This window comes from Aythya marila (assembly GCF_965140915.1).
Source record: "Aythya marila genome assembly, chromosome: 7".
NCBI lineage: Eukaryota > Metazoa > Chordata > Aves > Anseriformes > Anatidae > Aythya > Aythya marila.
Genome location: NC_139048.1, coordinates 7229187 through 7254862, shown reverse-complemented (window position 1 = coordinate 7254862; position 25676 = coordinate 7229187). Strand labels below are relative to the sequence as shown.

Genomic DNA, 25676 nt, shown 5'->3' with positions numbered 1-25676 from the left:
TTTCCCATTAATTAATTTCCTGTTGAAATAAACTAATTCCTGTTGAAATAAACTAATTCAACTCACTTCTGAAAGCTACGACCAAGACACTGCTGCTCTGCTTGTCTTAACCACGTCTATTACTCTCATCACCAATGCAGAAATATATATTTTTTTTAAATAATAATAAAAGTGCCCTCCTTTTCTCCAAGGTCACTACATTTTAGAGATGCAGGAGTGAGGTACAAGGAATCTGGAATTCAGAGGCTCCTTGTCTAGGATGGTGCAAGAAAGGGCACACAAAGTGAACCAAGATCTATTTCTCGCATAAAAGTCATGCCTCTCAATCACCATCCCCCTGCTAAGCCATTTCTGTGGTCCTCTTAGGAAAAGGAAGGCAGAGATTTCCAGCACCTGGCACCGAGAGGCAAGGCAAGGATGACAGCTGTATCCCCAGATACAGCCTCTTGGAACTGGAAAGCTGTCAGTGCTTGCTTGCCTTTCCTAAGGCAAACTGCTACTTGCCATGCACCGCGTTGCGAACGACTGAAAAATGCAAACACAGCCCTGTCCCACCCTTGACAGCCCTCCCCACGCGCTCCACAACCCAACAGCTCTGAAGCCATAAGCCCTTCAGGCACGAGAACAAGTCACCGCAAAGCACCCCACGAGATGAGCTTACACAACGCCCTGGCACCCCAGGTAACAGGCACGACCGAGGAAGCCCTTCCCTCTCCTACTGCAGATTGTAACGCACGGTGCATTTGCCATGGCATAAAAACACAAAATCATCTTGCTTCATGCCAAGCTCAAGCTGCAGCCTTCTCCGGTGTCTTTTTACCAATGGCAACCCCTAACCGTCATTAATAATGATATTTCCTTCAATACAGCTAGCAAGCAGGAAGGCTCCAGTACCTTATTTAACATCTTTCTTCATGGAAAGCAACTTCTGGATGATGCTTCCATACAGATCCCACCTTTTGGATTTTCAGCATCGGTTTGTTAAACACTAGTGAAGAAACTGCTCTTTTTACCAGGCCTGGAAACTGAAATAATAATTTAAACATGATCACACGTTTTCTGCTGTATATCAACTTCTCCACAAAGGCAGAAGAGAACTTCAAAATTAATGAAGAGTGAATGGAAAGCTGGTGGATTTGTTGTGTTTATTTTTGCATTAAAGGTTGCTTTTTTTTTTTTTTAATAGGGATTTTATACAAAGCTTTTCCAGTGCTTTATGTACAATGAAGTTTTGAGGCCACCTCAAAAAAGTCAAGAGCCTGGGTAAGGTTCACTGAAGCGCTACCCTGCATAAAGGTGGTAATGATCTCCTCACTTTAAAGCTGTCCTAGGACAGCCGATACCAGCAGCAACCAGGCATCACTTCATACGCTGCAAATCTCAAATAGATCACTTAGCCTTGGAAACCTCTTTGGCAGATTAGAGGTGGTATCCTCATCTTGACAGACTGACAAACCACATACGCTGTTTTACGAGGACTTGCCTAACCTTCCTCTGAGAGCCAGGAACTTCTCCTTAATCTGCGAAGGCTCTCACACAATGCACACCTGAAAACGTGGTACATCTCATCTTGACTCATTCAGATTACACTATACTTAAATTACCCTGGAATAAAGATTAGTGGTGAGTGAAACAAACAAGTGAAGATGCTTTACCAAAGGTGCTACTAAAATTCCAGAACTATACATCATTTTCTTGAAATACCTTCACTGTAACACATACTGACAGTAAAATTCCTATTTTGCAGCCACTGGTCTCCAGTGAACCCTGAAGAACATTACTAAATCTGCATCAGATGCCTTGAGATACTGCCGTTTACTAACAGTGACTTCAGTTTAACAGAATTATTCCTGATACACAGCAGTCTTATGGAAATAATTTAGCAGGGTCCCAGTGGCACTTCTTTGCTTCAGACAACCTTCATGCAGACTGAAGGCAACACGACGAGTTGATTTCAAGACTAAGGAAACAAAATATTTGGGAAGAAAATAACAGAATATTTTGGGCTACAGCTCTTAACCCACCCAAAACACACTTGTAGCCAGCCTTGTTCTTATTTTAAGCTAGCCAAAGCACAGAACAGACAGCACGGGCAAGCACAGCCTGCTCCTCCATACCACGGCCTTGCTCGCTCACCAGCTGCTCCCTGGCCAGGACGGGCTGTCCTGGAAGCACCCATCAGCGGATTTCGTCGGTACCCAATTAAGCAGGTAGCTCTGTGTACCACGTCTCCCTTAATTATATCTCAGTCTTCCGATTTTTAGTTGTCAGCCTGTCTCCCGAACCTGGACTTGCACTTATTACTAAAACAAGGTCATGAGGGGAGAAGTGTATAATGACTATAATTGGGAATGAACCACCAGAAAAGACACCTTCAGGTATAGAGCGAGATGGTGAGACTTCCCACTCTTTTTATAATAAAAAAGTTAATCAACCTCCCTTCTAAAGCTGCATATTAAAAAATAGGAAGAAGAAAAACCTTAGAAATGCTGCACTCCTATATTTTAGCTTTTATATTGTAAACCAGGGCAGCCTTCAAGTAGCTCGAGATCCCTCCCACATCAGATCAGCCCGTAATGCTGCTTCAGCATTTCACCCTTACTTTATCAACAAGCATGCAGAGCTGTCCAAAAAAGCAGGGCATTCTCCTTGCTGCTCCCTGGACCGCATGCAGGCATGTCTGTGCGGGCACAGGCAGGAGCCAAAGCCTGCAGTGCCCTGGGTGAGATGAGCTATCCTAACGGAGTCACTTTGCTGGGAGAAGGGAATTCACACCTGGCCTTTGGCAGCTTCGGACAGATCCTTAAAGGGAGGAGGGCCCCTGCAGGAGGACGACACCAGAAGCTTCATCGGGGTGGCTCCTGCCACGCTCCTCATCCCAGAGTGCTTGGAAAACAGAGAGTGGGGCCAACCCTGTTGCACAAACCCTCTCTCAAAAAGCAGCGATCTGCTGACGAGCAAAGCATGCACAAGACCTGGGAACTGCTGCCAGGAGTGAAAATAAAGGTCAAAGGACTGGATTTTTCCATTGTTCCCCATTTCATGCACAAAGATCTTCTGCAAAGATTCCTTCTGCTAAACCCAGGCAAACCCAGCAGGATGCAGCGTGGCATTGGTGGCACTTGCCACAGACAAGCTGTAAGGTTCAGATACCAAGCAGTTCCTTAAAAGAAAGAAAAATCACACGTAAGAATATGAAGACAAGCATTAAGAACGAAGAATAAGTCAGATACCGCATCCGTGTTCCCACATGCCTTAATTTTACTCAAATCTGTAGAAGTATGTACTAAGATTTTTTTTAACGAGACTCCAAATATATATCCTGCAGTCCTACGGCTCCCTGTATGCCAGAAATGGAAAATAAACACACTACAGGCTGATAAAGCCTACTCAGCTCATACGGAAAGATTTGCTTTCACAAGTTTCTGAAAATCAGGCGTGGTTACACACAAGCAACTGAAGTGGGAAACGCTTGTAGACGCTAACAGATGAAGAAAGCGTTCAAGCAGGAAGGGTTTTGCTGGGAAACGATGGCTACTGTGTACACAGGCACACACACAGGTATGTGGGAAAAAAAGAGCAGGTGACTACAGAAAAGATCAGAGCAGCCAACAAGATATCCTACCCTGAGTAAAGAAATTCCCCTGGCCACAAAAGTTACTGCTCTGCCACAAAGACCAAGTTGGTCAAACTGCATTACGTGATATTGACGAGCTCTTGCTGTGAAAGTGATATCCTGAGATATTTGTGCTACACTGGTAGTCTGTCCTTTAGAAGACATATTCAAAGTTTCTGGCACTTATTTATTTATTTATTTATTTTTCAAGAGAATGAGCAGATCTAAAAACCAAAAAAACATAGGTTCAATGTCTGGGGTTAGAGACTGGAAATCATCACACTTCAACAAAATAAGCCAACAAACACAAAATAAGACCTTTAAAATAGGTGAAGAAAATCATATTTAGTATCTCTGTAGTTAACAGTAGCAAAAAGTTGACACTAGTTAACTACAGTAATTTAGCAAAGTCACCAGAAATTTAACTGTGATAGTGGCAGGTGTAGTTTTAGGCAGGATGTAACTCCAGATATTCTGGTTGCTGGCTACTGTTTTCAATTGAATGAAGATGTGACCGCAGCTGAAGGCGTTTCTTTAAGGGCAAAGTTCTGGAAGTGCCAATCAAACCAAGGACAAACAGGGCAATCTTCCATGCTGGAAATCGATCATGGCTAGGGCAGCTGCTGGGCTGGTTTGCTGGGTCCTACACCGAGCCATTGGTAAGGCAAGGTTTTGCCCACCTCATTTTGTTTCCAGAAGCATTTGGTTTTAAATTAGAGTCTCACCCATAGGGATTATACGGGCAAGTTACATGGAAAGGTGTCCTGCTGGAGATATCACTGAGAGTACCTTTAGGTAACACTAATGTTTACAGCAGATCTGCTTTATCTGATTAAGCCATCTCAGAGCTATTTAAAGTATTGTTTGAGTTTTAGTTCTGTAAGTCCTAACTATCAACGCAGAGATCGTGTTTCTCCACGATGCTCACCTCAGACCCGGTAACAGAGCAAGCTGATGAAGGAGCAGTGTCAGGTGTCCAACTCTGCTATGCAGGACTTGGAAAATTCGGCACGGGTGAAAGACAAGCACATCACGCTCACAGACAGCCTCGGCGTCCTTGCTGCTGCTCAGAGCCTTGCCCAGCAGCCAAGTGGATTTGCCCAGACACCAGTCAGTGTCACAGCTGCCACGGAGAATTGTGTGGCTGCCGTGAAACACCTGCCTCAGGTGCGATCTGCTGACCTTGCTTGGGAAAGGATAAGCAGCAGTAGAAACGTTACAGCCATCAGCCACATACGGGCTGCTGCCGTCTCCTCTGCAGCTACCCGGCGTTACGTGCCAGGTTTTTTCTCAAGAGTAGGAAAACACCTCCTGAAAGAGAGCCTGAACCAGGGCAATGGAATGAATGTCTTCAAACTGCTTCAAATCAATGGGCGTTATCCAGAAACCTGACAACAGGCCGGAATGTTACAGTAACCTGAAGCCACGTTCCACTTTAAATGCTGTAACTACAGGGCTCCTGAACAGAAGGTACACCCAGCACCCCAGGTGTTCAGGGACTGCAGATCCTTCTATCATCTGCACTTGCTTTCAGAGTAATATTATCTATACCTGAAAGTGGAACAGAGAAAAAATTATAGCCAGCCATACCACTACAAAAAACACTCGCTAGTCTCACAGCAAATTACTAACAATCCTACTTTTTGGGAACGTCCATCAAGAACAGAGCCTTACAGGTCAGGATCTGCCTGTTAGTTTCTGTTTCAATAGATTAAGGGGATCTGGGACAGCCAGTGCTAGAGTTACAGCATCTTTCCTTTGAACTTACTCTTGGAGTCTCATAAACTTTCTTTACACACCAGTGGTGACTCAGCCTACCAAAGCAGAAGACTTTCAGATTTCATAACTGAAACCCCGGTCCCACTAAGTCAACAAGAAAATTCCAACCAATTTCAAGAAGCTAGGATTTCTCTGAAGAGTAACCCAAACCTGCCTTGTTAGCGACTGATTATTGTCACTTTAGCAACTGTCGTTTTGGCACAGAGAACTCTTCTAGAGCCAACAGTACTGGAAGGAAGCAGTCACTCAGGAAAAAAGCAGCTTTTTAGTCTTATTTTTGTCTTATGGTATAAATATGACCATAAGATTTAAACCACCTGTAATCCTCGAAAGGCAGAACATATCTGGGGGCAGCCAACAATTGTGAGCTTCCAGTGCTGAGTGGATGGGAACAACCAAAAAAGAAATACCAAGGTCAGCGATCACAGATACCCACCTGAAGTTTGGTTAAGGGAAGCTCCTGTTTAACCAGACAAGGTAGAAGCTGTTCTAGACCAGCTTGGTTTGGACATAGGCTGACCAGGGGAGGTAGAAAAATGTGCTACCTTCTGAGCATCCAAGCTCTTTTCCATGTTTTCTTACAGAATAAGGAATGTTACAATGTTTTAGTTTTCCAGCCAAGCACTGCACTGGTGGAGCTGACCATCCATAAGGCTGTAGCACTGGACTTCACCGCCAGATATTGACTCACACGGGGAACCTGACCAGCCCGAGACAAACACATTTGGTTCATTTACAGCAGAGCTACAAAGGCTCTGCAGAACCTCACGGCATATCAGGGCTGGCCCTGAGCTACTAAAGGGAAGTTTGCACATGGATTAGCCCTGGACCGGGAGGCGTGGGACGGGTTGGCGTGACAGCCCCTGACACACACCAGGCGCAGACAGACGCAAAGTTCAGACACAACAAGGAGCTGCCCCTGCAGGTAACCCTCCTGAGGAAGCTCTGCGGACAGCTGGTCTCTCACCTCTTGGAGCTGCCCAGCCCTGCTGCTGAGGTGGCGTCCCAGGGCGCTGTCACCTGCTGTCACCCTGGGGTGTCACCCATCGCAGCTGATGGCGTGTCACCAGCCTGACAGCCAGGCTGCCCACGAGGTGTTAAAACCCAGGTTATCAGCACCTCAGCCCATGCAAGGAGCCCCTCACCCTACGTCCCCATCACTTCGGTGCCCACCCTGAGCAGGTGGGTGCAGGCAGAGCACCCCGGGGGGGAGCACCCACAGCGTGTCAGCTCCCCCCCTTCAACCCCCATCTCCCTCGCTCCGTGCCCAGCTCTTTCATTTCGCTCAGGCTTTTTGTTTCTTCCCCTGCAGGGGCCTAGAAACGAGCGGAGCCCGGAGCGGAGCCGCCCCCAAGCCGCGCCCCGTCCCCCACCGGCCGCTCCGAGCCCAGCCCGGGGCGGTACCGGGGGGAGGTGGGGGGGGGAGCGCAGCGGAGCCGCTGCCCCAGGGCGAGCCCCCCTCCCTCCCGGCTCGGAGCCCATCCCAGAGCCCGGCCCTCACCTCGCTCCTTGAGGCTGGCCAGCAGCTCCAGCTGCTTCTCCTCGTCCGAGCTGTTCATCGCGCTCCGCTCCGCAGCGCCCACACCTAGCGCCGCTCACACCTGGCACCCTCCCCTCCCCTCCCTTCCCTTCCCCTCCCCTTCCCCCGGGCGGCGGCCGCAGCCCCGGGGCGGGCTCGGCGAGCGGCCCGGCCCGTGCCGGCTCTGCACATGCCCAGACTCCCGCGGAGCCCCAGTGAGCATGTGCGGGGGGCGGCGGCGGCACCGAGCCCCGACACCGCCCGGCAGCGGCCCCGCCGCCACACGGCTCCCCCCGGGGCGGCCAGGCGGGAGCAGGGCTCACAGGGACTCCCCGAGGGGTCGGGGGGTAAAAGGGAACACCCCACACGCGGCAGCGGTTAACGAGGGTTTTCGCACGCCTTCACAGAATGACCTCGGTTGGAAGAGACCTCCAAGATCGCCTCGTCCAACCTCTGACCTAACACTAACCCATCCTCCACTAAACCATATCGCTGAGCTCTACGTCTACACGTCTTTTAAAGACCTCCAGGGGTGGTGACTGAACCATCCTGGGCAGCGCATTGCAATGCCTCACAACCCTCTCAGTAAAGTTTGTGTAGATCAGCCTTCCACTGGGACTGACATGCCACCCAAAGGAGTGGGGAGGGTGTAAAACTACTCTTTGAGCTTAGCGTTGGTACCCAGAAAACCAACGAGATAAAGAAAACAACCAAACAAAACAGTTACATTACTGTTTCTGAGGATCTTAGGGAAGCAACTGCAGGCCAACATGACCAAAACTTTTGGCCAACATCAAGGCAGAGGGCTTTGACAGAGAACCTGCCTCGTTCATCTGAAGAGCACAGTTCTGCCTGCTGTTCTCCAGTGTCAAAAAGGAGAGGAGACAGCAACAAGCCCTGCATTGAAACAGTGACCCTACCCAGCTCAGCTGAAGGCTGATATCAAATACACACCGTAGCTACACTGCAGCATTTGGTTCTGCCCATTTTTTGTTGAACTTCAGAAAATCAAGAGCCAGAAGTTTGAAATAAAATTACTGCCTTTGATGTTAACTAGCCCAATGCTGTGCTACACCCCATTCACAGTGGACAGCACTAGAGTGAATTTGAGTGAATAGAGTGAATTTCTCAGTCTCAAAAACTCTTTGTCAGTCACACTGAAGTTGTGGCCCACAGTAGTGGTCACCTGAACAGTCTTCATATTTACTCTTTAAGCATGGGAAAGGCACTGCTCGTCTATCTCCTTCCTTGGCAAAGCCCATAGATCACCATGGCAGTCAGAAAACCTCACATAGCCACAGACATGGCAGCATTAGAAATATCTGTGAAGAAAATGAAAAAGACCTCACTACAAATTTTTGTTCAGTCCACCTGCCTCCTCCCTCTGACTGCATGCTCTACCCTTCCTGACCTAATAAACCTTTAAAACACGAAGAGACTCTGTATTGACATTTTACAATGTTATCTGTCCCAGGATGGTTAATAGCATGTGTAATGTCCTGGAAAGGAGCACAGAGAGCCACGTGAGCTGTACCAGTGCCTCAAAGTGTGATATGTTCAGGTAAGGCATGTGGAAAGTTCAGAAGCTAGTCAGCTTGTTTTGAACTAGTCAGCACAAAACACATTTAACTGCACAAAAGTGAAATTATAAATCCATGCTCCTAGAGAGAGTCATACACAAAGAATAGGAAATTACCTTGGAAAACAAAGGCTCTGCAGAGGTCGTGGGAGGCAAAGCGTTCAAGTAATTACATACATGCCATCGGTGAGGTGCTGCAGCAGAAGAACTGGATGTTCGCTTTCAACCGGAAAAAAAAAATTGTTCTGTGACATTGACGAGACCAAAATAATGATACTGTATCCAGTTCTTCAAAAGATGGTACAGAGTCATTTACAGAGAAAGCAAAAGAAAAAAGCAATCCAAGGTTTGAGGAGAGGGCTTTGCAATGAGAGACTGCAAACTCCTGGTCTTTTTAATTGAGCAAACAGGAAACAAATTATTTGATTATGTTAATTTCAGAGGAGAAAATCATTGGTACTTGAGGGCTTTTCAGCCTAGTGGAAAAGACTCAACTACATTCTGTGTCTGCAAACAGAAGCTGAACATAAAAACTACAAGTCAAGTCACACATCAATAAATGCCTCCATTTTGGAAGAACACAGAGGTCCTATTTAAGTGTTTGGAGTTCTGAGCTGACCTCGGTTTTGAATAGCCCCCACTTTAACTCAGAGCAGTTTTGCCAGTGTTTTCGTTTTTAGCATCCTTTCTTGGGCTGCCTGTTGGCTTCCCTTCAGCCACAGGTTTCATTCCAACTCCCCTTCCCTTTGCTGTTATCATCCCCTCCATTCCCAGACCAATTTCTTTCATGCAGTGCAGTAGCAGGATTTGCAAAAGAACGATTGTAGGGTTGCTTACTGTGCCAAGGCACCGGACATCTTCGTCTTGCAACAATGTTCTGTCTGTTGTGAGCTGCCAGAACAGCATAAAATCTCTTTGATATTCACAGAGACAGTAAGCCAATTCTTCCATTATTTTATTTATTTATTCAAGTTAAACTGTTATGGGTCAAAAGACTTCCCTTCCATAACTTCAATATTGCAGCTTGAGCATTGTTCTTATTGCTGTTATTCACTTAGACCTCCATCAAGTTACAGTTCCTTGATAAGTGAGCATTTAAAGCAAGCATGTCCTTGTTGCAGACCCTTTTGGTTGCAACAGTAGAGGGATGCTACACTAACATTGTTCCTCAAAGGTATTAATCATTCATCAAGCACTGCCAAATAGGCTTGCTAACTTTTTCAAGTTAAGAGTAGAAAAATGAACTCTTACTAATTTTGCTAATGTACTTGTTGTACTTGCTAATGGACCTTGTGCACTAAGAGGACTTAACACCTCCAGTAGCATTTCCCCTGCAATGAATTCAGTTCATTGTTTCCAAGTTACTTTAAATAAGAGTCTGTAATGCCTATACTGTTCCGTGTAATAATGCCCACATTGTGATCTGATAGCTGATGCTGTAAACCATTAAGATCATAAAAGTTTGCGCAGGCACTTCAAGCATCCAACATGGGATTTCACAATGTTTAAATAGGGATTAGGTAATTACTGCTTCCTGTAGCAGAGAAAGAGAAGCAACATTGTACTTTGAACATAAATAGCCAGTTTTTAGTCACAGCATTTCAAGAATATTATTTCTGCTTTGTTAAACTGGAAAGCTAAGTCTAAATGTGTTTGAAAACTTGTCCAGTTCACAGGCAGCACCAGTACTGGGGGAAAAATTGAGAACTGAGTCCCTTTATACTGGAAAATCTGAGTTAATGGATGATGTCAAGTGTATCCACATCCTTTTGGAGAGGAAGATTCAGACGGACTCACTATATTTTCATGTTATTTTTATAGTTCTGTCACAGACTGTGACAAATTGAGAATCACAGGTAATACCTGGTAGGAAGCATTTAAAGAAAATGTAATGAGGGTTAGAAGCACTTTAGAAAGTGGTATTCAAATTCAGATCTTGTCCGAGTGGAGCAATGATTTTAGCTGGGTATCATTCTGCACAACTCTGTACTACTCTACACAATTGTGTACTATTCTACACATACACGTTTCTGTACATGCATGAGTAAAATGAGTGCATTGTTTGGGGAAGTTAAGAGTAAATTAAGGCAATATATTTCTGTAAATAAAAGAAATACTGGACAAATACATAAGACACTGTGGTTTCTTCCTATTGTGCTTAGTTGTGGTGGGACATCAGAGAGAAAGCATGCCAGCTTCTAACAGCACGCTTCTAATTGAAGTACAGGCCAGTTGGGGAGAGTCTGCAAGAAAAAAAAGGTATATTTGTGGAGATTATTTGTTGCAGAGAAAACTGAGGGAAAGAATAATAATATATAATAGTTAAAGATTATCACAAAGTTGTTAATAAACCGTCCTCAATAACCATTGGATTGGAGAATTAGTGCAAGGTTTAAACTGTAGGAGTGGATACAAAAGGGGCTAGGTATTAAAAAAGGTTCTTTTAGTGAAAGCACTTGAATAGGCTACAAGTGAGGGGGAAGGTGAAATCTTCAGAAGTTTCTAACAGGTTTATAAAGGCACACAGGACCCTGCCATTCTGATTGCCTCTGTGGGTGAGAGCAAGTATCACTGCTCTGCCTACAGCCCCCATCATCTACACCCAAGCTAACCTCATAAATGACCTCCCCTGCAGTTTTTCCAGTGTTTCAGAAGCAATCCTGTATTTCAATGCAGGTTCACATATACACAGGTAGCTTAGTCAAAGTCCATCACCAGTTCGAGAGGGATGAGAGAGAAAACTGGAGCTCAATGACAATACCTCCTCACTGCTGAATCTTTCAACACAGTAATCCAAGCCAGATATTTGGAGGGGTTTGCGAAGCTTGTGTTTAGAGGGATGATTCAGTCTTCACAGATCTCTGCTCCCACCCCCTGTTATTCACAGATGATGTTTATAAACTTTATTGGAAATAAGACTGACATCTGTTCAAAGCCCTTTGCTGTTCCCCTTGCAGCAGGACAGCTTTATTCCTTGCACCTGCTGCTTCCTGGGCCATGCCCAGGTCTGTGTGGGCTCTGCTACTCAGGATGAGGCCATGGCTCAATTCTTGTCACAGAGGGGCACTGACAGAGTCCCAACCTAGGTGCATCTTCTGGGGCAGCATCCCTGAGCAAGAGCAGTGGGCAGCAGCAGCTCCAAGCATTACCTTCTTGGAAACATAGAATCATAAAGGTCGGCCTCCAAGATCATCTGGTCCAACCATGACCCTACTACCAATGTCACCCACTAAACCATGTCCCTAAGCACCACGTCCAACCTTTCCTTGAACACCCGCAGGGATGGTGGAACCACCACCTCCCTTGGCAACCCATCCCAATGCCTGGCTGCTCTTTCAAAGTATCTCCTCATTTCCAACCTGATCTTCCCCTGTTGCAACTTGAGGCCATTCCCTCTAGTCAGTCCTATCACTAGTTACCTATGAGAAGAGGCCGACCCCCAGCTCCCCACACTCCTCTTTCAGGTACCTGTAGAGAGCAAGGAGGTCTGCCCTGGGCCTCCTCTGCTCCAGACTAAACAACCCCCGCTTCCTCAGCCACTTCTCACAGGACTTGTGTTCCAGGCCCTTCACCAGCTTCATAGCCCTTGGAGCCCGGGACATGTTCCAGGGCCTCAATGTCCTTCTTGTAGAGAAAAGAAGCAGAGCTTGGCCACTGCTCACCTCCCAGCCCACCATTTCTGCCTGGCTTCCTTCTCAGGCTCAGCCCCTTCCACAACAGACTGGCCACAAGCCTGTCCCTGCACCTGTTGATGGAAGAACAGAGCAAGTCTTATGTACAGACCCACAAGAACAGGAGGGGCAGTGCCAAAAAGCCAGGTACATTCAAAGCTTCTGATGCCATTCCCAGTTCCTCTTTCTCCCCCCCTCACTCTCCTGATCACAAGGCAACCTGGGACTTCCATTACCCCTTCATTTCTTCCTGCTTCTGCCAGGTTTTGATATTTCAGGAGGCATTTGCTCATCAACATTTGGAATTTTTCCAGAGGTTCACATTGCTAACTGCAGCTTTTCACTGAGTTGCTCCTACTGGTTATATTTAATATGGTATACACGTGCATGTCCTTCCATCAGGGCTGCTCCCCATCTGTTTAAGCTCTGTGCAAACAATACAAGTATTTGTTTACTCATTACAACTTACACTGCTTTCCTGCACTTTTGTTACCAGAGATTCCCAGTATCATCACAAACACAGTAAAGATGAACAAATGCTAAGAGGAACAAAAATAAAATATTCAGGATTTGCCAGGAGACAATATTCACTATTAGAGTGTCTTCTTTTCATGTAAGAGATTTTTAAAATAACATCCGTGTGCATTAAAACCTACCTGCAGTCAAATAACCAGTGCACAGGATGGAACATGAATGATGTTCACTGTTCTAAGAAGCTGCTAAGATAGACAAAACCCAAAGGAGTCATTGTTTCCCCTCTACACTCCGCTCCAGAGGCCTTCCTTTGCAATACCTACAGGAGCAAATGCTGAGGTGAGTAAGAAAAGCTATCCAAAGCAGGCAGCATGAAGGGGATCACACAGCTGGGGCCATATCAAGAAGTAAGAGAGAATCAAATAAAGATCACAGAGCTGCAATGGGTGAAAATCTGCATGTTATCTTCAATTTCACAATAGTTGGCAACTGTATACATAGGATAATACAGAAACTGGAAGGTAAAGAAAAATATTGAAAGGCTTAACTTTGTCTTTCTTTGGGATCGATCTTAGTGAGATGTTGGGCACCTTCTGTGGTCTTCACTAATGCTTGGATCTCATAAAAATGAACAGCTCCCAACATGAATGCATATCTCAGACACATAGATGCTTATTCCTGTTCCTTATCTGGACAAGAAGTTTAATGGACACAAAGACAATCTCACCTACATGTCCTAGCATCTCCAACAACAAATGGCAAAGAAGGGAGCAGCGGACCTGCTGTGACTGAGAGAAGGGCATTCTCTTCTGAAGCAGTGACATCCATCCATCCCTGCAAAGCCTAAAGGAATTCTTGAGGATTTGTCATCCTACTGTTGAGGAGAGATGCCTTGTGGAAAGGGCTGTGGCTACAGGCTGCACTTACCCCCAGGGCGTGACTACAGCCATATGTTTAGCACTTTCAGAGCAGACATAATTTGGAGGGGAGGGGGAGAAGGAAATATGAACTACGTAATCACTGCACAAATAAACAACTGCTAATAAACTCCATAAAAATTGAAATTGCAATAGTTATTTGAGTATATAATTGACACTATGAATAAGACTAAGCAGATTATCTGCTGAAGCAATGTATATTTTTCCATCAAACCAATCAGTGCTGAATAATGAGTAGCATAATATATCTGGGTAAATATAAGCACTTCTTGTTTCTCTAAGATGACAACTAACTAATCAACACACATTCAAACCAGAGTATAAGTATGATTAAAAAAACCACACAGATAATATAGATTCATTTGAAAAACTTAACCATTTGATTAGAGACACTGGCATGTTCTTTCCTAGTTACTCCCTTCTAGGATGGCAAATACATCTATCTGCAGAAAAAGGCATTAAGTGATTGGAGGATAGATCAGAAGATTCAGTTTTTAGCATAGCATTTTAAAATGCTTTAATTATGCTGTAATTAACAACCTCACATATTAAATTTACAACTATAAAATCTAACAAGGTAAATTATAGCAACTCGCCCTTCAGAGCAGTACACCCTACTTTATGGATGCTTACCTCGTATAATTTGGTTGAAATAGGTGCTCCCTTTATCTACGAGGACAGACAGGTGGTGAGGCTCTCCCACTGAGTGCTGAACACCTGCCAACACATGCGAGGACACATTTAGAGACAGCAAATAGCTCAGAAGTGATTCACTGTGTTCCTACCATCAAAACAAGAGAGCTCATTTGCTTCCAGTCTGGCAGGAACAAATACCACGCTCTTGGAAAGCTAGAAAATGAAGCTGGGTCCTGAGATGTGGGACCCAGTTTCACCAGTATCACAATGGGGTGGCTATTCAAACCCCCAGCAGTTATTGCAGGGGCTCTTATTTTTTCCTTTGGAGTTCTATCCTGGTTTATCCCATAGCTCTGAATAAAATAGTCCACTAGAGCAGAGATTAAGAGGGTTTGTACGGGACTGTGGTGGCAAGAAACATTTTGTCCTATAATTGTGCAAACAGTCTTCTTAGAAACTAATTTATTGTGGTCACTACAGGCTGTTTAATACAGTTTGGGGGGAAGGAATGGCTATTCTTTTTTCCTAGGAAGAAGGAATAATCTAACAGCTTGGGTGAAAAAAAAAAAAAAAAACTTAGCCATGTAATCTTAGGCAAGTGTCTCTGTGCTCATCATTTCATTATGGAACAAGGATAAACTTAGATTTCAGTGTGCACAGATATTTTCCATGGGAGAAATCCTAGGGAAAGAACCCACTGAAACCTAATGAAGTGTCAATGAATAAAAAGTTATTCCTTGGTAAGTTACTCCTGAAGATGATAGTGCTATCTTGTTCTTTGATAAAACAACTAACATCAAGTCAAACAAAATTAGTTAGAAACTTAAGTATGTTACTGCACAACAGTCAAGGTCTCCTGGTACTGATGATCATAGACATGTTAATAAACCACTCATTATGCATAGCTTTTAAATTCAATGCCAGCGTTATTTCGCTTACACCCTTACTACCACCTCTGTAAAGTTACCTTCATAATTAATTTCTGCATGAAGGGCAATTCATTTCACTCATATTAAGCAATTTTACATCTTATGAGAAATAACCCAATGCCCTGTTCCTCAGCACACTTTCCATCAAGTATTTATGTGCAACTGGAGCCACTTTGTCTCCCTCTCTCCCGCCTCTCAGCAGATCTTTGCAAAGACCTCAACAGCAGTTGATGCTTTTGTTCCTGTTGCAGACTTGTCCACTTTCTGGTGCTTGCACTACCTCCGTTTTCACTACATAATTAGGGTCAGATGCTAGTTCCTTGAATTAAAGAGCATTTGAGCTCTCCTTCCAACAAGCCCTTCTACTCCCTTCTTGCAAAACAAAGCTGTCACATGCATTCTTTAGGTGGTGTTGGATTACATTACACCACTTGACCACACTCGCTGTGCTAAGATAATTATGCCAGGTATTTTGCTGATAAAAATCACCATGGCATTAATGTATGCTGTAGAGCTCTGTTAACTCATGACAGTAGAAAATCAGGTACTTTGTAAGAATTTAGGGCCAGAGACAATACTCAAAGTTGACATAAGGGTTCTCACCAGGTTAACTAGCATTTCTGGAAGTCCTTCAACAAGAAAGAAGTAAAGGGACCAAGGAATAAATAAGTTTACTTCCATAAGTTAACAGACAAATTCTCCCACTTACCCAGCTGTTCATCATCCTACAAAAATCAGCATCCTTAGCAAGTTTTCACTTTGCAGGTGTGCCATACCACAGGGCAGCTCCTCAGGTATCCTCAAGCACCATTACTGGCAACACAATGAACAGAGAAATTATGCAATGAATCAAACCCATTCGCTTGGGCTAGAAATTCCAAGAGGTTTGTAAAGGGATGGTCAGGAGAGACAAAAAATGTTTGTTGTTTACTAAAATAGACTACAATATTGACTTTAAAATGACTTGATTTACCCCATTTAAATTAAATGAAGTTTGCATATTGCTTGGATGACACCACATGCTATTTCTTTCACCAGAAGCAGTGTGTAGCATGATCTCACTCCACCAGTGCATTCACTTTGTACACTGATCCTACACTACAGCTTAGTAAAGTGGATGGCAAATCATACTACAGCCACGTCTCTGGAGCTGATCAAAAGATTTGGGGGATTAATCGCACTTTTTAACTAACTTCCTTCATGTACTGCATATAAAGTGTTTTTCATCGTCATAAAATGCAATCAAACTGCATGAAAACACTGTTCTAATGCAAAAATGAAGGAAGCCTCAGAAAAAAAATACTACATCATACAAAAATGGAATGCAGCAATCTGGTAAATCTGTGTTCTCTCAAGGTGAATTGTTTTGTCAGCTGAGTGCTTGAAATGCTATCTAATGTCTCTGTGGATCTGGCTGAAAGAAACAACAGATGTCTCAGATTTTTGCCTTTCATGTCCTATTAAAATCAAAAGATTGAAAGGCAAACAAGGGGTTAATCATCATTTTCCTCTCCCTGGAAGAAGTTCCTGTGAACACCGCCTACAATATGAGGTGACAATAACTGGAAGATAACTGAAAGACAAAAAGCAATTTAGATAAAGATGAGCATTAATAAACCAAAGGTTTCACTGACAACACTATTCCCAAGGATAAAAGACAGAAAAGAGCAGAGAAATTCTGCTTCGTTCGGAGGAACAGCTTGCAGTGCCACTGCTGCCTTCAGCATAGCCATCTTGCATCATTCCCCCCAAAGCATTCAGCTGAGACATTCAGGAGATGCTCGTGATCTGACTTGTGCTGGGTAATTCTGACTCGACTGTCTCATTCAGACCTGCAGCTGTGGCCTCTGATCCAAATCCCTGATCTGCAGGGATGGGAAAGGTGTTACAAAGTTGGTCTAGAGCTACTTTGAGCTCCTAGTTCAAAGCTTTCAGCAGAACTTTCCAAATACCATCACCTGTCTCCACCTCTTACTTGCATCAGCTCCCCACACTGTCTTGTACGCAAAACTGCAACATTTGCCCTTGTTAATTATGTGCTAAACAGGAAATATTAAAATCTAGTTCCCATTGCTATGGTAGCCACTTAAACTTGGCTCTAGGAGCCAAAACAACTGCCCCATCCCTTATTCTATTATTTTCTCCTTCTCTTCCTGAAGGAAGATGGATATGTAATTTGCATTGGCTATCAGTTCCTGATAAGATGAACACACAAAGTGCAACCCAAGCAGCATTTCCAATCCCATAGTACAAATCTGGGAAAAAAAGAGTGAGTGAGCACACCAGTGGGATCAGAAGTCCTAGCAGTGCCCCCTGTGCGTGTCCCTGTGCGCTTGGCATCGTGTTCCTGCTGGCAGGCAGCATGTTGCAGGATGCGCTGTGCTGCCCTGCGCACAATTCCCACGGTGGCTCCTTCAAGCTGCTGTTTCCATCGCCATCCTCCCCATCGCTCGTGCTGCTGCTACACATCCGTAGGCAAAGGGCCAAGTGTTAAACTCTGAATCATCGCTGGCTTCGTACAGAAGTGCTCGACAAAACGTTAGAGAAAAGCAGCCGGTGCAGGGGATCAGCCTGTTCTGCAGTAAAAGCCACTTAAAGAAGATGTGCAGAAGTCCAGCTGAGATGCTAAATAATAATCACACTGGTTTTGCATTCCTGAGCTGAAATTCTGTAGAGGAGTTCACACAAAATGGCTTAGCTTTGATCTTACAAATGTTATTCTTCAAATAAAGAAGCTGAAGAGACAGCATTTCTTTCCCTGGCTGTTTTCGTTTAAGGCCTAGATCCAAAGGTGGTGACACCGGTGGGCTGTGCTGTGCTAAGTGCCTCTGAACACTGACAAAAAACAGTCTTTAAACCATTCAGTGAATGATCTCATAGGTAGTGCCAAGGGCTATAGACACTGAAAAAGGTTTGGTTAGTGGATGTGTACTCCAGCAAACTTTTACAGAAGGCTAACCTGGGGACTGTCATTAAGCAGGGCTTCAGAAAAATTAAAATATACATACTCCCTATGAAGACACAGCACCACGTTTACATAAAAATGTCTGGGAATCTGTGCATGCTTCCAGACTACGTGAAAAGCAGGTCTCCTAATGTCAGGTACATTTCATTGTAAGGGCCAGTATGCCTTTGCTTATAGAATTGCCAAAAATACAATGATTTAGATTCAAGATTTCAGTGGCAAAGTTTCTGCCTGAAGCTGTATTTTGGGATTTTGGTGTTTATATTGCCACTTATTTTGGATACCTTAAGAGAGAAATATCATCCCCTGGTTGAGAAGCTCTAGCATCTCACCCTTGCTCTTAAACACTAGCCAGGGATGCCTGCAGTGTACAGGAGATGCCTTGGCCACAGTTTGGCTTTACTATTCCTGTCTGCCTATCCTTCCTCCAGGTTTTAATATGCTAAAACTTTAAAAATAGCACCCAGATATATAACCTCAAGCATTACTCAACTTTGAAGTGCTTGGAAATTTGTTGCCACAGCAAGCCTGGCTTGTCTTACCTTATCTGTACACTTGAGGATGCAGCCTTTGTTACATGATCCCATTTTTCCCTGTGGGACATGCCTTATTCCTTCCTCTGCCATAATTAACATTAGCCCTGTCCATTTTATTGCAGGAACTGGAAGATGGACAATTAAATACAAAGCCTATAAGAGGTAGTTAATGCAACATGCTATTAAAGACTTTTTTTTTTTTTAAAGCTAAGGTTACTGTTTGTTATCTAAGACCTTTATATTGTTTGCTGACAATACAATTCCATTTTCTACATTGAATGTAGATATTTTTTTCAGGAATACAGGGAGGTAAGGTCTAACTTTAAGCATGGTTTTATGGTACAAGTTAAAAACATCCATCCTCATAGCAGTAAGCAGTTGCACATGTGAATTAAAAAACAAAACTGAGTACATCAGGTGTTACAATTTATTTTTGCACTTTTCAGAACAAAGCATGCCAGCTCAGCAGTCCCAGGCAGAATAAGAAAGCACCACCTGGCTACTCACAGAAAACCCATCCTGCTTCCTAACACACCAGGAAGAAATACTAGGGGCAGCTCAGTCCTACAAGAGCCACTTGAGCCTGAGCATGATGCCACAGAGCCCTGGTGGTGCAAAGCTACCTTTGAGCACCAAAACCACAGCATCAGCCAAGCAGGTAGCACCCTGGCTATGGCAGGAAAGAGCCCCATTTCTCACCGCAGGCTACCCTGTAGGACTACTCTCAGGAATGGTGCTCCGTGCTCTTATGTACATGCTGATCCACAGCTTCAGCATGTTTTCATTTTCCATTCGGATTTTTAGGTATTTCTGAGACATCTTCACACTCAGTAGGCAAGTAGCTTGTATTCCCATCAACTCTAAACCACCCAGGAAGGGTAGCCAGAGCATGGGGTAATAGCCACATGCCCTCTTACGTTTGATGTAGTAACACACATCTGCAAAGTTGTCCCTGCTGTGAGAGGCTTGCACAGCTCAGTAACACTGGCAGAGCTGTTCTGGTCTCTGCCAGGAGGAAACAAAAATCCTGTGTGATGAGCTTTCCCATGGCTTTAATTTCTGGAGCATCCAGTTAGAGAAAAGCCTTAAAGATGGTGATCTCTGGAAAAAGCTGAGCATTTATCCACCCAAAGTCAGCTAAGGCCTCTAGGTGGTATTCTAAGACAAACACAAAATTGCTGCCCTTTCAAGGAGCCTGAGTTAGGTGCTCGGCATTGCAAATAAAAGATTTGGGTCTGAGCGCCCTTAACAAAGGATCTAATCTTGGCAGTTCCTCGGGGGAGCAGGAATTTGCAGTGGCAGGTGCAGGAAAAAGGAAGCAAAGGGGGAGCACGGCCAAGGGGGCATTAACCCCTCTGTTAGCCTGGGCTGGTGCAACACGCATTCCTGTCTCGTGGCAGGGTTACAGCTGCAAGTTTGAGCAGGGGGTGATGCAGAGCTGCCTCATTCCCTGCTGTCACTGCAGTCAGGCTGTCCTTTCTCATAGTCATCCTACAGGCTGTGCTACACCCCACCCCCTGGTCCAGCTCCAGGAGATTCACAGACTAGCTGTGGAACAGGCCTAGCATTCCCCTTCCTGACCTACAGCCACAACAGCTTTTGCTAAAAACCCTTCTGCTACTCCCAGCAAACACAAGCACACCCTCACACACGCCTGTCTGGAAACAGAACAGCCAAGAACAGGCAGTCTTCAGTGAACAGCAGATTTCTTTGGAACAAACGCTTGGCAAAAAAATACATTTATATTTTACTTCCATCAAGAATGAAGTCTGTTTAACTAGCGTGCGCTTATCAAGCTGGTACAGAAGGCATTCTGGTGTGATTGGTAAAAAAAAAAAAAAAAACAGGCATTTGTGTACCGTGTGGGACACAGTCCAGCTTGACTAGGTGGTTTGAACAGCATGTTCTGCCCCATCAAAGCAGCACTCAACTTGCACAGAGGAACTGGCTGTATTTTATGGAAGTAAGGGCAGATCCTCCAACCCAGCCTGCTGGCAGGAAGAGGCTGGGAACAAAGGCAGCGTGCTGAGGTGAGAGGCACTGCCTGTCCCGGAGAGCTGCCACCGTTGTTCTCAGAGCTCCCCTCCATGCAGGCTCTGGTATAAGCACCAGTCACTAAGAAGTCTGAAGCCCATCCAAATCTGATCAGATCAAGTCCTTGACACACAGTGAGCTAGTCCCTATTCTTACTTTTGCTGAAGAAACATGGACTGTACTCAAACACTAAAAATTCTGTTCCAGCCTCAACTCGTATATACAAGTCAGATGCAGCACAGACAGATGTTGATGCCTTTCAGCCTTTCTAGAATTTTACTGTTTACACTAGCAAATAAACCTGGACCCAGTCTGAGCTAGCAATCTAAAGATGAACAGTTTGGCATTTGAGTGTTCCTCTCATCTTACATCTCACTAAAACACATTCCCATATACCTTGAGCTACTAAAAGCTTCTCCTGCTTCTAATATTTTATGGCCTTTGTGTCTAGTCTGTACAGTTAATATCTGTGTGTGCTCTCAAAACACGTTAAGCCTTAATTCCAAGTTAAGAACCAACTGGCTTTTGCCAAACATTTGAAAAAATCACCCCCTCAGCAAGAGTACAGGAGAAAAATATCTTCAAACTACCCTGTGCTCTCCAGCTCTGACATCTAGCAGAGCCACCTGCCTCAGTGGGACTACATCAAGTTTGAGATGTCTACAAGCATTCAGGCAGTATGAGTTGGACAGAAGTGGATCTGATGGAGGGGGTGGGGGGTGGAAATCTAACAAACAAAAGGTCAGATCAGATCACAGTAGGAATGAGCTCAACAAGGCCGGCAATATTAAACAGCCGAGTAGGAATCAGCCTTCTAGTGTGTACTTTGTCTCCCCCTGCCTTTCCACCCTCTTCACTTCTTCCAGCTGCTCAGCAAATCGAAGCCATGACTGGTGCAGTATCTTCCAGCCACCAGGGTTACTCTGGTCATGATGCCCACCCTTTGGAGCTGGGACAGGGATTTCCCACCTGGAATTGCTCGGGGCTGTGTTCAGTAACCAGTCACTTGTGTTACAATGGCACCTATCCAGCTCTAGCTAAACCCTACACTCATCCTAGATATCACACAAATGTCTGGAGATAGTTTATACCAATTAAACCTCTCCAGCCTCATCCATCTCCAAAAAAGTCAGTTTCAATAGATAATGCGAATAGAAACTGGTAGAAAGGAAGCGCTACCAGTACTGTCATTAGACAGCCTCTGATGCTGTCTTTCTGTCTCCTGTTGCCTATCAGCAGCCCTTGGGCTCAAGGCTCTGGGCCTTTTGTCCTTGCTTTGGCACACTCAACATGTGGGATTCATCACCCTCCTAAGGGTAGCATCTGCTTTTAACTATGCAGGAATTCTATAAACCATTGTTATCATTGCTCCAAGAGAGGAGAGCTATCAGCATGAATCACAGGGATGAATCACAGGGATGAACTGAAAGAAGATTTTTCAGGATTAATAGGTCTGAAATGTTTCTGACAGATCAGTTAAAAGATGCATTAAGGCAGAGTATAACTCTCATCTAACCCAAGAATTTCTTTTCTTTCCTTGACTTCTATCCATTGGAGCAAATCCAGAGCCACTAAGTCAGCTTGTTGACACACCAGGGCAGGAGTAACTGAAAAACACTAGTAAAAATACATCATAAAAGCTCTGCAATAAAATTCTCTATCTTAACTCAAGATCACTGATATTTACAACAGTCATTCTTCGTCATTGTTTCATAGAGTTGTTCAGTATTCTGGGGAGCCAGGAGCCACATACATTTTAGATTATTCTTATTCAAGATACAAGTGCATCTCTATGGCCGTTAACTTGGAGAACTATAGCCAGGGAACAAAAATCGGCTCTACCTTTCACTAAATGAAAATAACCAAGATAACTGTAGTAGTAGTGACAGTGCTATTGAAATGCTAGTATTATAGCAAGAACAATTGCCTTTCCACTTAGTTATGATACAGAGAATTTAAGTGATGAGAGGGGTATTAATAAAGGGCAGTTTCTGTATCAAAGCCCCCAGACTGCCCTCCTAGGAACAGGGAGAGACCCAAAATTACCTTGAATAAGATTATTGTGTGCCTCCTCTGCCATCAGCAGGTGCTCATACACAGCCAGGACTGCAGCATTTCATTTGCCTTCACTCAAACAATACAGTCAAGCTTGAGATGGTCAAGCTGTCGATGCTTCATCTCCCCTAAATAAGACCACTTATCCTATGCAGCAAGTTTACTTTTATGTCATTATGGAATCCCTGGACACTTACAAGTATGAAGACTGCATTGACTAATGCTTCAGCCAATATTCTGTGTATAGAGTTCAAAGTTAACTGCATGACTGATTCATGCTGAAGGAGGACAGCCTATTATCCATCCTGGGAATAAGTGTAGGTGCTGCATAAACACACTTAGCTGCCAAATACAAACTGGATTATGGTTTTATTCTTATATAAATAAAACCAACTCTCTCCCATAATGGTAAACAGGAACAATATTTAAAGGACCTAAAGTACATGATGAGCAGTCTCAACCATTTTACAAAAGCAAATGTAATAATAGAAGAAGAGAGGGGTCTTATAAAAATATTATAATGAAAATGGCATTCAGAAATCCATTAGCAAGTGACTGTGCTTCATCACAGCACTAGGAAAGTATTTTAAATGTAAGCAAAGATCTTTGCTTTTAAAATCCTTAATGAAGATGTAAAGTACTAAAAGCCACTGGGAAGTCTTAAAAATGAAAACAAGACCTTGTAACAAAGCTAACACCTTGGTTCATAATGGATTACAAGTCAATACTGTTGTTCTTGCCTACATTACTGCAGACGAACATTATCTGAGTGAATGATACTATAAAACTCACCTACATTTCTTTCCTTGGCCTCCTTATTTCTAGTAAGATTTGCTTCATTTATTGATCTCTGATGGGTACCATAGCAATGGATGAAACAGGACCATTTAAACTGCCTTTTATTAAGATAAACAAAATGCATTCAGGTGAATACTCAGAACACTAAGAACACAAAATAGGCACTGAAAAAAATGTAAAGAGTACTTGCAGAGGATTGGCTTTTGAAACCTAGATAGTCTGCACTTTTGGCAGGAAATGCAGTGTTAATTTCTAGAGGCAAAACCCAAACCATTTTGCAGGAAAAAGTTGGGGCTTACTAGGTGCAGAAGCTCCCACTGGGGCAAAGGGATCCTGTATCCTATAGCAACATCAGAAGTTTAAGTGGTGAAGGCACTGCCATTTAAATTCTTCAAATCTTGCAGCAAGAGGAAGCTTTTTTCCCACTGACTTACAATTCAGACAAAACCTGTGATTTTTGGTATGGTTGCTTTTTTTTTTTTTGACAAGTGCTCACTTTCTGTCATTTTGTTGTCAAGTATGGCTATATCGGGGTGTGTTGTGCAACCACTGGAGCTCCGAGGCATGCAAAGGGCAGTTTATAGCAGCAGAGCTTCACTTTGAACAACTCATTCAGTAGCACATTGTTTACTCTGCCACAATAAGGAAAAGAAAATTCCCTGGAAGTTTCAGAGACCTCTAATTTCATGGCAAAGGGTAAACTAAGTGAGGAAAAAGACACCTGAAGAGTTATTTGTTAATGTAAACCACAATTACAGGAAGAATAGCTTCAGAGGAAGTGGTATCTGAGAAAGGAGGGACCCACATTTTTAAAAGCATGCATCATTTACTTCCAGGTTTGAATTGCATTTGAGTCCATTTATTTCCTGATGCAAGGGCACTGCCTCAGCTTCTCTGGACCACTTGCAGGTATGCTCAGTCTGCAGTATATTGCACCACTGGACAAATTAGAAAAGCAGGCATACAACCAGCAAGCAAAAATTAATGACATGGTTAAACTTGAGCCACAGGACATTTACAACAGCAAATAAAATCCCTGAAAATAATCAGCTCTAAAAGAGCCTACACGGTCTTACCTTTGGCTGTCATTCCATCAGAAGTCTGATATACCTCTGGCCTCCCAGGTTACTTTCTGATACAAGCAGCATCTGTTCTTATTTTGCACTTTGAGTAGGTATGCAAGTAGTTCAGCCTCCCTGCACTTGTTTGCAGCGCAGAAAAGGTTAATATCCAGCCCAAATTAATGTTTTTAAGCTCCCATTTATCTTAGATACAACTAGGTACACATTTCTGAGGTGAGAGAAGCCAATGTAAGAGCACACAGCTGCAGAAAGGATAAGTAATTCTCTTCCTTATTCTTGAAGAAAACAAAAAGCTAAAGTCTCAAGTGTAACAAAGTTGATGAATTGTGGCATTAAAGAAATGGATCTTGCACATGAATACAAGAGATTGCAGTAGGCATTTAACATTATGTAGCTGCTGTTTATGCACTTCACAACTTAAACAGCAAAACAATATATAGGCACCAACTGACTTCATAAGTTAGCATAATGATTTCATACACCATAGCTATTATAAAGCAATGCACTATTTGCTTTGTTTTCTTGTCAGTGCCCAGCAGTAACTGGTCAGTTATTGATCTCTTTCTGCACAGGAAGAAAGTTAACAGAAATCTTACCTGGGAGTCAGGCATACGACTCATTTTTAAATGGTTGGTAAAAAGTCCTCAAGTGAGCTATGTAAGCCTCATGAATGTTAGTGTGCATTTCTTTAGAGATTTGAATTAGTTCAGTTAATTTTTGCCATTCCAAGTTTACTTCACCATTTACTACACCACGTTACTTTAACAGCTCAGATATTGAAGTCAGGATAGGCAGAAAATTCCTTTTTTTTCCCTCAAGCCAAAGCTCTTTATACACACTGTGGCCTGATCCTCTACTGCACAGGGAGCCCGAGTTAAAAGACAACATCCAGGATGCCCTTTTCAGCCCTATGCATCATCTCACACCATGCCTTTCATACACTTATTAAGCTTCCTTTTAGGACCAGGTAGGTGCTGCTTGTTCTTACCCTGATTACAAGGCTGCACAGATGCTAAGCCAGTGGTTAGAAGGTATCTAACTAGCTATTCATTGTACCAACCTCAC

At 43.8% G+C, this 25676-nt stretch overlaps 1 protein-coding gene across 2 annotated transcripts in view; it reads right to left on the bottom strand.

Annotated features, from left to right (window-relative positions):
• The window catches only part of SHTN1 (shootin 1), a 59754-nt gene extending 52769 nt beyond the window's left edge, over positions 1 to 6985 (bottom strand). The window contains exon 1 of one of the 2 annotated variants that reach the window (XM_082764294.1): positions 6897 to 6985. In XM_082764294.1, the coding sequence (XP_082620420.1) occupies positions 6897 to 6954 (58 nt within the window). In that variant the 5' untranslated portion in view covers positions 6955 to 6985. Of the gene's footprint in view, positions 1 to 2775; positions 2832 to 6896 lie in introns of those variants that run through there. The other variant, XM_082764295.1, reaches the window with a different exon arrangement.
• Between the last annotated feature and the right edge of the window lie 18691 nt (positions 6986 to 25676).